The following is a 15,830-nucleotide window of genomic DNA, read 5'->3' as shown; positions in this document are numbered from 1 at the left end:
GTGTGTGTAGAGGTGTTAGTGTAGAGGTGTGTGTGTATATGTGTTAGTGTAGAGGTGTGAGTGTAGATGTATGTGTGTAGAGGTGTGCTAGTGTAGATGTGTGTAGATTGTGTTTGCCCGAATTGAAGCATTTGCTCCAAAACTAGTGGTTGTGGTGGGTGCGTAATTGGGGTGGGGGGGGGGGGGGTTATACTATATAGTTGGACATGTCATGATAAAATATTACTATTCTTAATAGCTTCGATTTTACAAGAGACCTCAACTTTTATATGGATATTTCGCTGCTTTTTTTTTCATGGAGCGGAACTCTATATTCCGCGAGATGGGTGTGGGTCGTCCGATTCCCCCGATCCCCTCTTGGTTACTGTCCAGATTCGTGTGATACATCTGGAACATATGTTACTCATAATGATATTTTATTGACGTTTAATAGATGCCAACGTGAGTATATTTTAAATAATTCCGAAGAACTTGTATTTAGTTTGTATATAAATACGTTTGTCCATCATTCTATGACGAAAGCCGTTCATGGGTGAAAATGAAGCTTTCGTTGATTTCTGTTGTACTTCTCGGCATTTTCATAGCGTCCTCGGAATGTCACCTGCGCTGGGACAAGTGCCATGCCAGGTAAATCAATACGATGTATTCCTTAAAGTGCAGTCTGAAAGTTGAATAATGGCGAGTTACCACCAACATTATTTACTAACTTTTGCTCTGCAATACTTTGGACATAGAATAGAAGAGTTACTGCCAAATAATTTGATTTACCAGTAGAAAATAACTATTTTTATTGAGGAATCTTTAATATGACGACCGGCGGACTTAGCGTTAGGTCCGTTTAGTTGAGGCAAACACTCCCTAGCGTTATTGGATAAGATTGATTTGACCACGTCATCAACCACGTACATCATCAAGATGAATTTCGATATTCCCAAGTTATTTATGCAAATAATGTGTGTGATCTATTTATTTGTACTTGTTTATGACACATTTATAAGTGTAAAACTAGCGAAATTGTAACTATGATACTATACCTTTACATTATTTAACTTAAAAAGCAAAGAAGGAAAGAAAATTGGTGCATGTGTGTGTGTGTGTGTGTGTGTGTGTGTGTGTGTGTGTCTGTGTGTGTGTGTATGTATGTACTAGTAATATATATATATATATATATATATATATATATATATATATCAGAGATGGGGTAATCGTAATCAGTAATCGTAATCGATTACATGTTTTCATGTAATCGCAATCGTAATCGATTACGTTGTTTGAGGATGTCATGTAATCACAATCGTAATCGATTACATTGTTTGAGAATGTCATGTAATCGCAATCGTAATCGATTACATTGCTAATGTAATCGTAATCAGCGATTACTTTCATGATTACTCATAATTATTTACTAAACTTAGATGTGTTTAGCATCAACTCCAGTAACAGTGCTTATAGTTAGAAGCAGTACTGGTCAGTCAGTAGAACTGATCTCCCATTGTCTACTGCTCTCATAGTAGAACTATTATTTACAATCATTTTTATATTAGGAATAAAAATAATGTATTATGCTCGCCAGAGACTCGCATAATACAATTTTTATTCCTAATATATGTAGCAGTCGGTATTTTGTGCGTGAAGCTAGGTTCAACAAAGTTCACAACACCAGCTACGGGTTAGGGCATCATCTTTTATTCATGTAAACATAATACACAAGACACGCCCTGCAAGGATTAAAAACACAAACGTTAACAATATGGTAAAAACAATACAAATATATCCCTATCGAGGTAAAACAAACATTCAGGCATATATTAATGAAACACATTGCAAATCATAGAAAACCGTCATTAATCATTAATTATCATTCTGATGATTATGAATCATCATCCTCTTTATCCTAAATACTGTCATCACGATTATTAATCATGTTAACATACATGTATATATATATATATAATAATCATTTCGTGACCACCAATTATAATCATTGATTATAGCAAAGGGGAGATAATTTATAGTAAATAGGGTTATTTAAATGATTGTAATTATAATTATTATTTGACGTAATAAAGCTTTATCATTAATGAGTTTATGAAAGAAAGGATATAAATTACAAGAGTATATTTAAAATTACAAATATATAAATATTAGACTTAACCTGTAGCTTAACATACCATATGAATTACACGTAGGCATTGTGTTGATATATTCCATAACAACTGGGGAAACCTGCATAAAAATAAATTCATAATATCAATTGTTTAGTATATGGTTTCCATATATCTATTATACATTCAGAACTAAAACATTTAAACTAATTCATTCCAAAACCAATGCTTTGGTGTAGTTCGTCATAAAAACAATTGATTAAACGTAGCTAAATTATTAACTCAGATAAGCTAACAACTAAAACAGAAACTTCACTTAAATCATAAAATATATAGTTTTGACAGCAGAAAACAAAGATGGCTGACATTCATTATGTCACGCCCTGTAATCCATAATAATTAAAAGGCAGATTTATTATTAAATATTATATGTTGAATTATTCATTAATCATTACCAGGAATAGAAAATTAGGCATTTACTATTATTATTTAAGTTTATCTTCTATAACAAATTAATACTAACCTTTAAATTAAACTTCTACTATTTCTCTCTGATCTGAACTTGTTTCTTCAAATACTAAATAATTCTGTCCTGTCTTGTCAGTCCAAAGAAAGCATGCAGATACATGTGAGTGTTAATTATCCAATGGGAGAGAAAGAGACAAGGGTCAAAGTTTAAAGATAGCTTGGGTGTTTGTATTGTAGCTATGGCTACCAACAGAGCTCACACTGACTGCACTGATGTGGTCACGCGTGGTTGACCAGCATACACGAACACATCACAGGTACAGGGCAATACTAGAAACAGGTGATAAAATGTTAATTATAGTGATATGTTGTTCAACCTGTAGTTGTTACAGCCTGAAAATAAACATTAATGAAATACATACTAAATACCATACTTAAAGGTACATACTCCTCTAAGAACCTGAAATTAAACATTAATTACATAAAACCTATATGCTTAAAATACACGTGTACTACATATATGATACTGACGATACCGAAAAACACTGGTAATAACCTATATATACCGTTACACCTTTTGTTACAACTTAAAGTTTCACGCTATGAGCGATCATCAGGTAACGTGTCACTGCCCTGTCGTTACGTTATGAAGCATGCCGTAACGACAGGGCAGTTACACGTTACCTGATGATCGCTCATAGCGTGAAACTTTAAGTTGTAACAAAAGGTGTAACGGTATATATATATATATATGTTACACAGTGTAAAATCAAGATACTCAAAAATCTGAAACTGAACATGAAATGTTCATGGTATGATAAAGAGGTGTTCAGCAGTGAACGTTCAACCCACATATAACAAACACGAGGTGGCTCAGGGGAAATTTTTAACATAACGCCCCGTCACTATGTATGCTAACTACACAACACTCGTTTACAGACACACAATTCTGAAACTAAACAAAGAATGTTTATGAAATTTTACACATACATCCTCTATTTCACGTTCTATTGCAATAAGAAGAACCTAGGGTGGCTTATGGCTCTATTTCAAAGTAACGCCCCGTTAAAGGTAGAAATTCGAAGATCAGCTCAATATTCAGATTAGACCCACAATCATGAAACTAAACATAGCATGTCATTGATATGATAAACAGGTGTTCACTAATGAACACCCAACCCAAATATAACAAATACTGGGTGGCTCAGAGGCAACTTCTAACGTAACGCCCCATCAATATACATGGTACACAGTATAAAATCTGAAACCAAACATAGAATATTTATTATGTGATAAAGAGGTGTTCAACAGTGCCCATTCAACCCATATATAACAAACACGGGGTGGCTCTGGGGCAAATTTCAAGGTATGATACACTGTATAACTACACCACACTTGCTTACAGTCATACAATTCTGAAACTAAAGATAGAAAGTTTATGAAATTCTACAGATCAATCCACAAGTGATAGTTGTATGGAAATATGAAGAGTCTACGGTGGCTCAAAACCTTATCTGAACGTAACGCCCCGTTAAATGTTGAAATTCGCAGATCAGCTCAATATTCAGATTAGACCCACAATTCTGAAACTAAACATAGAATATTTATCATATGATAAAGAGGTGTTCAGCAGTGCCCGTTCAACACATAAATAACAAACACGGGGTGGCTCAGGGGCAAATTTCAAGGTAACGCCACATCCCTATGTATAGCACACATAATAACTACACAACATTCGTTTACAGTCACACAATTCTGACACTAAACATGGAAATTGTATGGAATTCCACATATACATTCTACATGGCATGTTCTATAGAAATGTGAAGAGTCTAGGTTGGCTCATGACACTATATGAACTTCACGCACCGTTAAATATCGAAATTCGGTGATCAACTGAATATTCAAATTAGATCCACAATTCTGAAACTAAACATAAAATGTTTATCATATGATAAACAAGTGTTCAGCAGTGCACATTCAACCCATATATAACAAACTCGGGGTGGCTCAGGGGCAACTTTCAACGTAACGCCCCATCCATATATATGGTACACAGTATAACTACACCATACTCGTTTGCAGTCACGCAGCTCTGAAACTGAACATAGAAAGTTTATGAAATTCTACACATACATCCTATAGTGCATGTTCTTTAGTAATGTGTAAAGTCTAGGGTGGCTCAAGACTTTATCTGGACGTGACGCCCCGTTAAAGGTCCAAATTCGGAGATCAGCTCAATATTCAGATTAGACCCACAATTCTGAAACTAAACAAAGAATGTTGATCATATGATAAACAAGTGTTCAGCAGTGCACATTCAACCGATATATAACAAACTCGGGGTGGCTCAGGGGCAACTTTCAACGTAACGCCCCATCCATATATATGGTACACAGTATAACTACACCATACTCGTTTGCAGTCACGCAGCTCTGAAACTGAACATGAAAGTTTATTACATTCTACAGATCCATCCTGTAGTGCACGTTATTTGGTAATGTGAAGAGTCTAGGGTGGCTAAAGACTCTATCTGGACGTGACACCCCGTTAAAGGTCGAAATTCGAAGATCAGCTCAATATTCAGATTAGACCCACAATTCTGAAACTAAACATAGAATGTTTATCATATGACAAACGAGTGTTCAGTAGTGCACATCCAACCCATATATAACAAACACGGGGTGGCTCAGGGGCAACTTCCCCATCACTGTATTACCATATACATTGTAAAATCAAGCTACCCACAATTCTGAAACTAAACATGGAATGTTTATCATATGATAAACGAGTGTTGAGCAGTGCACATTCAACCCATATATAACAAACACAGGGTGGCTCAGGGGCACCTTTCACGGTAACGCCCCATTCATATATATAGTACATATTATAACTACACGACGTTCGTTTACAGTCACACAATTCTGAAACTAAACATAGACAGTGTATGAAATTCTGCAGATCCGTCCTCTAGTGCATGTTCTATGAAAATGTGAAGAGTCTAGGGTGTTCCAAGATTATATCTGAACGTGACGCCCCGTTAAATGTCGAAATTCGGACATGAGAACAATATTCAGATTAGACCCACAATTCTGAAACTAAACATAGAATTTTTATCAGATGATAAACAAGTGTTCGATAGTGCACATGCAACCCACACATAATACACATGGGGTGGCTCAGGGGCAATTTCCCAAGTAACGCCAGAACAATATATATGATACACCGTGCAAAATAAACCTAACTACAATTCTATAACTAAACATAGAATGTTTATCATATGATAAAGAGGTGTTGAGCAGTGCACATTCAACCCATATATAACATACACGGGGTGGCGCAGGGGCAACTTTCACGGTAACGCCCCATTCACATATATCGTACACAGTATAACTACACCACGCTCGTTTATAGTCACACAATTCTGAAACTAAACATAGATCGTGTATGAAATTCTACTGATCCGTCCTATAGTGCATGTTCTATGGAAATGTGAACAGTCTGAGATGGCTCAAGATTCTATCTGAACGTGACTCCCCGGTAACACCCCATCCATTTATATCGTACACAGTATAACTACAGGACGCTCGTTTACAGTCACACAATTCTGAAACTAAACATAGAAAGTGTATGAAATGCTACAGATCGGTCCTCTAGTGCATGTTCTGTGGAAATGTGAAGTCTGGGGTGGCTCAAGATTCTATCTGAACGTGACGCCCCGTTAAATGTCGATAGATAGATAGATAGATAGATAAGGATGGGGCGTTACGTGGGAAGTTGCTCGTGAGCCACCCTGTTTTTGTCATGTATTGGTGGGATGGATACAATTGAACAACTCTTTATCAAATGATAAAAATTCTATGTTTACTTTCTTTTTCAATACTTTTACGGTGTTAGTAGATTTTGGTGTGGATTACCACTTTCCTTTATTTCCCACACTATTAACGAATGATTTGATGAAACTGACGAAATGTGAACTCCAAAACAAAAGAAACAGATATAGTAAGGTATGTTTAGTTCGATAAGGGTGTCTGCTGCTCTTATTGAAACAGCAAAACCCATCATAATTTGAAAAAAACGTTTTAGGAAGATTTTAATATTTTAAAAATAAATAAACTGTTGTTATTTTCTTAGTACAAAATGTAATTTTAGAAAGTGGATTGACATATAGAGTTATCATCTGTCTCCTAAAAATGATTATTAAATATTCGCTATTAATTTATATGCCAGACACCCTTATCGAAATAAACATACCTTACAATATCTACAATGTTTTATTTTGGAGTTAACATTTCGTCAGTTTCGTCCATTAATAGTGTGGGACTTATTCTCACAGGGGTGAAACTCCCCCATGCAATGTAAAACAGGCCCATGAAAGTCCCCTCAAATTGTTCTCTTTTGTTCTTTACATTTCCATTCTTCTTTCTTTTTCCTATCAGCTTTCCTTTGTATTTTATATCTGTTTTCGCTTTATATTGTATTTTCTTTCTTCTTTCCAGTGTATCTATCTTATTTCCTTTTGTCTTTGTCTATTTTGTTTGTCTTTCTATTATCTTATTGCAATTTACTTTTCCTATCTCCTATTTTCACTTTCATGGGGTTTGTTTTTTAGTTTGTCTTCTGTATTATCTTCGTTTTTTATTTGTCCATCTTTCTTCCTTTTAGTTTTTCTTTCCCTTTATCCTAATCTCTGACACTTTTATTTTCTCTTAATCTTCTATTCACTCTTCTATTCACTCTTTCCTTCTCCTATTTTCTCTCCTATGTTCGATTCCTTCTGTTTATCGAAAACAATGCAAACAGAAGGAAGAGAACACAGGAGAGTGACAATAGGAGAAGGCAAGAGTGAATAGAAGATTAAGAGAAAATAAAAGTGTCAGAGATTAGGATAAAGGGAAAGGAAAACTAAAAGGAAGAAAGATGGAAAAATAAAAAACGAAGACAATATAGAAGACCAAAAAAAAAACCCCAGGAAAGTGGAGATAGGGAAAGTAAATAGCAATAAGATAATAGAAAGACAAACAAAATAGACAGAGACAAGGAAATAAGATAGATAAACTGGAAAGAAAACGGAAACTACAACACAGGCAGAAAACAAAAAAGAAGAAAATATAAGCTAAATGAAGTCAAAATATGAAATAGGAATATAAAGCGAACACAGATATAATTATAAAACACATGACAAGCAGACAGAAAAAGAATTGTGTGACTGTAAACGAGCGTGGTGTAGTTATACAGTGTACCATATATGTGGATGGGGCCTTACCGTGAAAGTTTCGCCTGAGCCACCCCGTGTTTGTTATATATGGGTTGAATGTGCACTGCTGAACACCTTTTTATCATAAGATAAACATTCTATGTTTAGTATCAGAATTTTGGTTACCTTTATTTTGCACTGTGTATCATATATATTGTTCTGGCGTTACTTGGGAAGTTGCCCCTGAGCCACCTCATGTTTATTATGTGTGGGTTACATGTGCACTATTGAACACTTGCTTATCATGTGATATACATGCTATGTTTAGTTTCAGAATTGTGGGTCTAATCTGAATATTGTTCTCATCTCCGAATTTCGACATTTAACGGGCGTCACGTTCAGATATAATCTTGACCCTAGACTCTTCACATTTCCATAGAACATGCACTAGAGGACGGATCTGCAGAATTTTATACACTTTCTATGTTTAGTTTCAGAATTGTGTGACTGTAAACGAACGTCATATAGTTATAATATGTACTATATATGTGTGAATGGAGCATTACCGTGAAATTTCCTGTCATGGACGGAGGAGCCGGCCAAGGCCGGCTCTTGTGCCCACGATAGGCGTGCACTACAACAGCTTGTTCTGAATGTGCACGTAAAACCCTATGACATGCCATGACATGTTACCGTGAAAGTTGTCCCTGGGCCATCCTGTGTTTGTTACATGTGGGTTGAATGTGCCCTGCTCAACACCTCTTTATCATATGATAAACATTCTATGTTTAGTATCAGAATTGTGGTTAGCTTTATTTTGCACTGTGTATCATATATATTGATGTGGCGTTACTTGGGAAGTTACCCTTGAGCCACCACGTGTTTGTTATTTGTGGGTTCGATGTGTACTATTGAAAACCTGTTTATGATAGTTTCAGATTTGTGGGTCTAATCTGAATATTGTGTTCATCTCCGAATTTCGACTTTTAACGGGGCCTCACTTTCGGATAGAATCTTGAGCCACCCTAGACTCTTCGCATTTCCATAGAACATTCAATAGAGGGCGGATCTGTAGAATTTCACAAACTTTCTATGTAGTTTCAGAACTATGTGCATGTAAACGAGTGTGGTGTAGTTATACTGTATATCATATATATGGATGGTGCGTTACCTCGACAGTTGCCCCTGAGCCACCCCGTGTTTGTTATATGTGGGTTGAATATCCACTGCTGAACACCTGTTTATTATATGATAAACATTCTATGTTTACTTTGAGAATTGTTGGTAGCTTGATTTTACACTGTGTACCATATATAGTGATGGGGCGTTACCTTGAAAGTTGCCCCTGAGCCACCCCGTGTTTTGTTATATGTGGGTTGAATATGCACTGCTGAACACTTGGTTATCATATGATAAACATTCTGTGTTTAGTTTCAGAATTGTGGGTCTAATCTGAATATTGAGCTGATCTTCGAATTGCGACCTTTAGTAAATATTTGCGTAGATTACCACTTTGCTTTATTTCCGAGCCATCCCATATTATCGTTTATTCCTAAATCATCCTAAATTGGTTGTTTTCATAGACAAACACTTGTATCTGAATTGAAGTTTTTAAAGAATGTTAATTGCATCTTTCAAAAAAAAAAAATCCTGAATGTTGAATGTTGTTCTGTCAGAGCAATATTCAATATTGTATGTTGAACGTTGAATATCGAACCAACTTCCGCTTCCCAATTCAAAGGCCATATTTTTGTCAAAAATAGATAAATCGTTATGGAAGTCAAACTTAAATTATTGTAAATGTATATAATTTTTCCATTAGTAGCAAGGGATCTTTCATATGCACCATCCCATAGACAGGATAGCACGTACAACAGACAGACATACAGACAGATATACGGACAACAGACAGACAAACAGACAGAAGGACGGATATGAAACCTATAGTCCCCTATATACGTATAATAATGATCGGATCCCTGGCAAGGCTAGGTAAGACAAGAATTGATTTACACTCAGGTCGTTGCACAACGGCATAGGAGGAATATATACATATACAATTTATAACATTCATGTGACAAGATGGTTGATAATAAACGTATACAAAGACTAATTAATTAAATTCTATAAGAACAAGATGTATAGGAAAACCTCAAAATAAAATACATTAGATACATGTACATATTTAAGAACACCGTTATACACATACCACAGGTAGGTGTCATATAAATATAAATATAATCTAGATATACATCATATGTGGCCAAGTGCTTAAAAGCAAATATGTCTTCGTAATAATAATTATATATGTTTTGTTTAGTTTGGTTTGGGACGTTTAAAGTTACAAATAATTACATTTATAAAATATTCTAATTTCTTTAATATTCCGATTCGCTTACTGTTCATTAATTCTATAAACTTATAAGTATTTGGTCGTTTATAGTAATATTAATGTATATACTGGACCCTTAAATTATGAAAACAATTACAGACAAAAAGATAATGAAATTCATCGCCAATAGCATTTATGTACAAAGTCTCTCGTATATAGGTATGTTATTCCAACGACCAGTTTCAACGGATAAATAATGGTTAGACGTTCTAAATTTTATGATAACTAACGACAGCTTTTCAAGAAGTATACTAAACTAATTTTCAAGAAGTAATATTTCATTACATAGCTCGTAATTTTCCAATCACGACGATTATTTCTCCATATTTGTAAATATTGATCGTATTGCCTTTGTTTGATTTATTGCGAGAGACAGTTTACTGATATGAACGATTGAGATATCCATACACTGCTCATTTCTAACTTATCCAAAATGCTTTTGATACCGATGATCCAATTATAGATGGTTCTGTTATTAAGATTATCATTTAACATAGCTTTGTATAATAACAACGATATTTTTCATTCTTTTCCTGATCTAAGCCGTGCCCAGTAGCATATAATTTTTCTATGTAAATTCAATTGGCACTCTTCCTAGCTCTCCGTATAACATGAAAAATGGTGTTGCTTTCTTAATAGGTAAAATATGTCTAAAGAAGCTTTAAATATATAATTGTTTTTGTGCCCCCAAATTTCGCAGTCATGTAATAAGATTGGAAGGACTATGGAGTCGAACATTTTAAGTTTGCATTCAGTTGATAGATGGTGTTCCTTTGATTTCGCTAGTACAAAGTACATAGCCTTGGTAGCCTGTTGACTTAGCCTGCTCTTGGTAGTTCGGAAGTTGTTTAATTTACTAAAAGTAATTCCTAAATATTTGTACTCTTTAACATTATCTAAAATAGTCTTTCTAATCTTGGCTATCCAGAGACCGGAGCCGTAACGGCCATGCCTAAAATCCCAGTGGTATAGGGGCATGTAAAAACAAAAAGAAAGAAAGAAAAAGAAAGAAATGTTTTATTTAACGACACACTCAATTCATTTCGTTTACGGTTACATGGCGTCAGACATACGGTTAAGGACCACACAGATATTGAGAGAGGAAACCCACTGTCGCCACTTCATGGGCTACACTTTTCGATTAGTAGCAAGGGATCTTTCATATGCACCATCCCACAGATAGGGTTGTATATACGACGGTCTTTGATGTACCAGTCGTGGTGCACTGGCTGGAACGAGAAATAGCCCAATGGGTCCATCGACGGGGATCGATCCCAGACCGACCGCACATCAAGCGAGCGTTTTACCACTGGGCTACATCTCACCCCATTTAAAAACAGTTCACGTTCAGTAATATTATCGAGGACATTGCAGTTGCATACATATAATTCTGCCTTGTTTTTGTTTGCTAGTATTATCAGATTGACAGCTGAGATAGAATGCTTGGAAGAACGGCTGAGCGACTGCAGGCGAGGTCGTGAAGGTGCGTGTTCCTTTCGCCTATTATAAAATGCATTTTGAGCTACAAACAAGACAATAAAAAACACACTGGATTTGTTAAAATTGATGATTTAGGTAGAAACTGCTTCCATCAATGGAAAACACTCTGACATACTAGCAGTTTGGGGCATACATACATTCACACATACATACATACATACATACATACATACATACAAGGTGTCACGGGGATCCTATAATACCCGTAACTGAATGAAACACGATTATCCAAATATCTCTCCCAACTGTATTTATATTAGATCTCTCTGTAACGGGCAGTTCAACCCCGCGTGGCTCGTCTAGGTATGATCAGAGATAAGATCTTATATAAAGCATATATTATTATAGCACGTTTAGTTCACTAGAAAACACAACAAATGTACTGCCGCAGTAGTTAATTAACAACAACAAATAATAACAACCCAGAACTGATCACTTAATTAGTTAATCTCTAGGTGTCTAGTTTACACAATATGCTAATCACTTCACCGTGACACAACACCCACACGTGTGATAATTGAGAAACGCTTCCAGGGGAACTTAGGTAATAAAGGAATTACAACTCTATTCCTAACTGGTTAATTTTTAATTAACCCTTAACTACTCATTCAGTAACCTTGTAATACAGAATTAATACTGGTACCTATCACAATAAAGACAATAACCTACAGTTTACCTAGGTCCGCTAGGATGACTGGCTAAGCTTTAATAATTATTTAGACAGTGAGCCTACAGTTTACTGCGTCAGATGACCGGCAGCACCGTCTAAATAATATTGGTATCATACAGTATTAAAATATTTAAAGTCACATCAATCACATCAAGGTTATACACAGAGCAGAAATAATAAATAATTAGAAATAATTATCACGTCCGGACTGAACTTATATATTTCGTTCAGTGGACGACGTCCGTTTCCCCTGCAGCCTTCCTATGTTTCTCCCCGATAAATCTAAAACCCTAGCTATTTATCATAAAAACCGAATATCGCCTGGGGGTACATCGCGGTCCTCCCCCTATCAAGTGATATTTCCACAGCGACCAAGACGGGAATTCTTTCTTACAAGCCTAGACTTACTGTCGCCTAGTTCGCCAAATATACCCCGATCGTACCGAACTAGCGGAGGTATTACGTAACTACTGGCCACATGGCCTCCGCAACTGGGCTGGGTGTGTAATAGGCACAGCTCGACCACGGTCGCGCGGAGGTATTACGTAACAAAATGCCCACCTGGGCTTAAGTGCATATTGGAACTGCACACGACCCTCTAAAACAATTAATATCGCCACAGGCGAAAACAAAATTAAGAGCATGTTCCGTCACACAAGGCAATAAAACCCCCACTGGATTTGTTAAAATTGATAATTTAGGCGGAAACGGCTTAATATCTATGTATGTAACAGTCAACCTCGACATACATACAATATATAGATATTCATACATCAATACATACTAGCCAATGCCAGGTCTGCCCACTGTTTCATGCACGTAAGCGGGATCGACCGCTTAGATTGTAGGCCTCAAGCATGTGGTTGAGTTAAATAGCATCCTTTTTATGGATGACTGGATAGTCCAGAGCGTATCGTGGTTAGTCTAGAAATTTGCGGGCGATTCGGTGCCACAGGTTCGAATCCCAGTAACAGCATGTGACAATTTGTGAGGCCAGAAAGGATTTAATTATCGCCTGCGCCAGTGCGTTAATATCTATGTATGTAGGGTGTATACTACCAAATCAAATCCCATAGACGACAATAGTAACATATGTGGCTAAAACTCCTACCTGCAACGTATCAACCGACATAAACGCCACGGATATAAATACTACCACCCCTTACACTTAAAGTGAATCAGAAAAAAATGGGGGTCAAGCTGCTCGTTTCTGAGATAACGGGTAGCGTCTATGACTACCCTAGTTTCGCACAAAATTCGAGTACTTTTTTTTACAGGTACCCCATACATGTTTCAAGCACAAGGCTACTTGACACATTGGTACTAGATGAAATAAAATTGCACATTTTTTTTACCCAGATGAAACTATTATTTTTTACAACCAACACACTCACATTTATAACCAATCACAGGACTTGTGGTGTTCACTTCTCTATCAAAAGTTCGGTGCACCTCGAACTTTGACCCAGCCGGAAGTTATTTGGTTTAGTACTACCTGTAACAGTCAACCTCGATATACATACTATATATAGATATTCATACATCAATACATACATACTTACATACATACATACATACATACATACATTCACACACAAACTGCTTCCATCAATTGAAAACACTCTGAAATACTAGCAGGTTGGGGCATACATACATTCACACATACATACATACATACATACACACATGCATTCACACATACACACATACACACATACATGCATGCATACAAGGCAATCAAAAGCCCACTGGATTTGTTAAAATTGATAATTTAGGTGGAAACGGCTTCCATCAAAGGACAACACTCTGAAATACTACCTGTTTGGGGCATACATACATTCACACATACGTACATACATACATACATACATACATACATGCATACAAGGCAATCAAAAACACACTGGATTTGTTAAAATTAATAATTTAGGTAGAAACTGCTTCCATCAATGGAAAAAATACTGGTCGTTATGTCGGGTTTCACTGAATATAATATATGAGAATGCAAGTGTTTGTTATCCGATATCCACTAAAAGTACAATGCCATGTATCACTGAATGCACTATTTTCATTTTCAGCAACCAAACCACCAGCGACAAAAGCACCGCCGAAACCAAGTAATGAAAACATTTACTATATTTATTTCTGTTGATATATTTAACTGACTAAAATCACATATTAAATTCAGTTTCTTGTTCAGAATATCTGTGTCTGCATGTGCAGCGTGTCAAGCGTTTGCGGGTAGTGGGTATATTAATGAGAGCTAGGACCAGATTCTATAAGCTGGAGTGCAGTTCACAGTCCCCCTCCCTGCCGTGATGCGGGATGTAACTCAGTTGTAGATAGATCATCTGAGACGCAATGGGTCGCGTTTCCGATGTTCCTCCATTGCCATGGAACCTAGCCCGTAGCAATGATATATAAGTCAGGGGGAGTGCACACACTATAATGTGTGTCTGTGTGTGTGTGTGTGTGTGTGTGTGTGTGTGTGTGTGTGTGTGTGTGTGTGTGTGTGTTGTTTTGTGTGTGTGCGTGCGTGCGTAGAAAAGTTAAAACCTAAATGTTTTGGTCGGGAGTCTGTGGGAAAGTGCATATAATAGATCCCTTGCTACATTAGAAAAAAATGTAGAGGGTTTTCTCTGATGACTACGAGTCCGAATTATCAAATGTTTGACATCCAATAGCCGATGATAAATTAATCGATGTGCTCCAGTGGTGTCGTTAAACAAAATAAACTTTAACGTTAACTTAAGTTTTGATCGGAAAGTAAGGGCCATATGTCCCCCAGCTCATCCACCCTCGAAACCTATGGTCCTACTTTGCCATCGGTCAAATAATTATTGACTCACAACAGACGTTAACGTTGCTTGTGTTTATGATGCAATCAAACAACCTCCAGTCTCTTATAATCTTGACAATGAATGAACGTTTTTTGTTTTGTTTTTTGTTTTTAGGATGTCCTTCCTTTACTGGTATAGTCTGGTGCACATCAAAAAGAGTGTGTGCGATACGTGGCGGTCACGTCATATCCCAATTCTCCTGTGGTGTGAAACGGTTCAGGTGTTGTGGCATAAAAACAGGTTGTTATAACGGAAGTTCCTTCTGCCATAAAACTTTTTCACTAACATCAAAATTTTGGTCTTCTTGATTTGAATTGAGATAAATTGAAAATTCCTGCACTGGCTACTATAGTGTCACATACTATATGGTGTTGGAAAACCCTAATACGCTGGGTGTAGTTCAAAATGAATTGCATAAGCACCAAAACTATATCATAAACATTCACATTGGTTATAAAATATCCGAGACTTGCCAGTTGTGTGTTTTAGCAGCCATTTTGGACGCTATCTGAATATTTTAAAATGCTCAACAGTGCCAAGCTTGCACCGCTTTAATCTTCAATCAGCATCTTCGAAAGATGTAAATATCACTGAGGACAATGGTAGGTAATCGAAACACCATTTTCAATCAAAAATGAATTTTGACAAATGAGTGATT

General features: G+C 36.4%; 1 protein-coding gene across 1 annotated transcript in view; it reads left to right on the top strand.

Moving 5' to 3' along the window:
• The first annotated feature begins 6,330 nt into the window (after positions 1–6,330).
• LOC121392456 overlaps positions 6,331–15,830 on the top strand; it is a 27,312-nt gene continuing 17,812 nt past the window's right edge. The window contains exons 1-3 of the mRNA XM_041523658.1: positions 6,331–6,356; positions 11,575–11,645; positions 14,411–14,449. Coding sequence (XP_041379592.1) covers positions 6,331–6,356; positions 11,575–11,645; positions 14,411–14,449 — 136 coding nt within the window. The remainder of the gene's footprint in view (positions 6,357–11,574; positions 11,646–14,410; positions 14,450–15,830) is intronic.

Source organism: Gigantopelta aegis, unplaced genomic scaffold (genome assembly GCF_016097555.1).
Source record: "Gigantopelta aegis isolate Gae_Host unplaced genomic scaffold, Gae_host_genome ctg3841_pilon_pilon:::debris, whole genome shotgun sequence".
NCBI lineage: Eukaryota > Metazoa > Mollusca > Gastropoda > Neomphalida > Peltospiridae > Gigantopelta > Gigantopelta aegis.
This window is presented reverse-complemented; position numbering and strand designations above follow the sequence as displayed.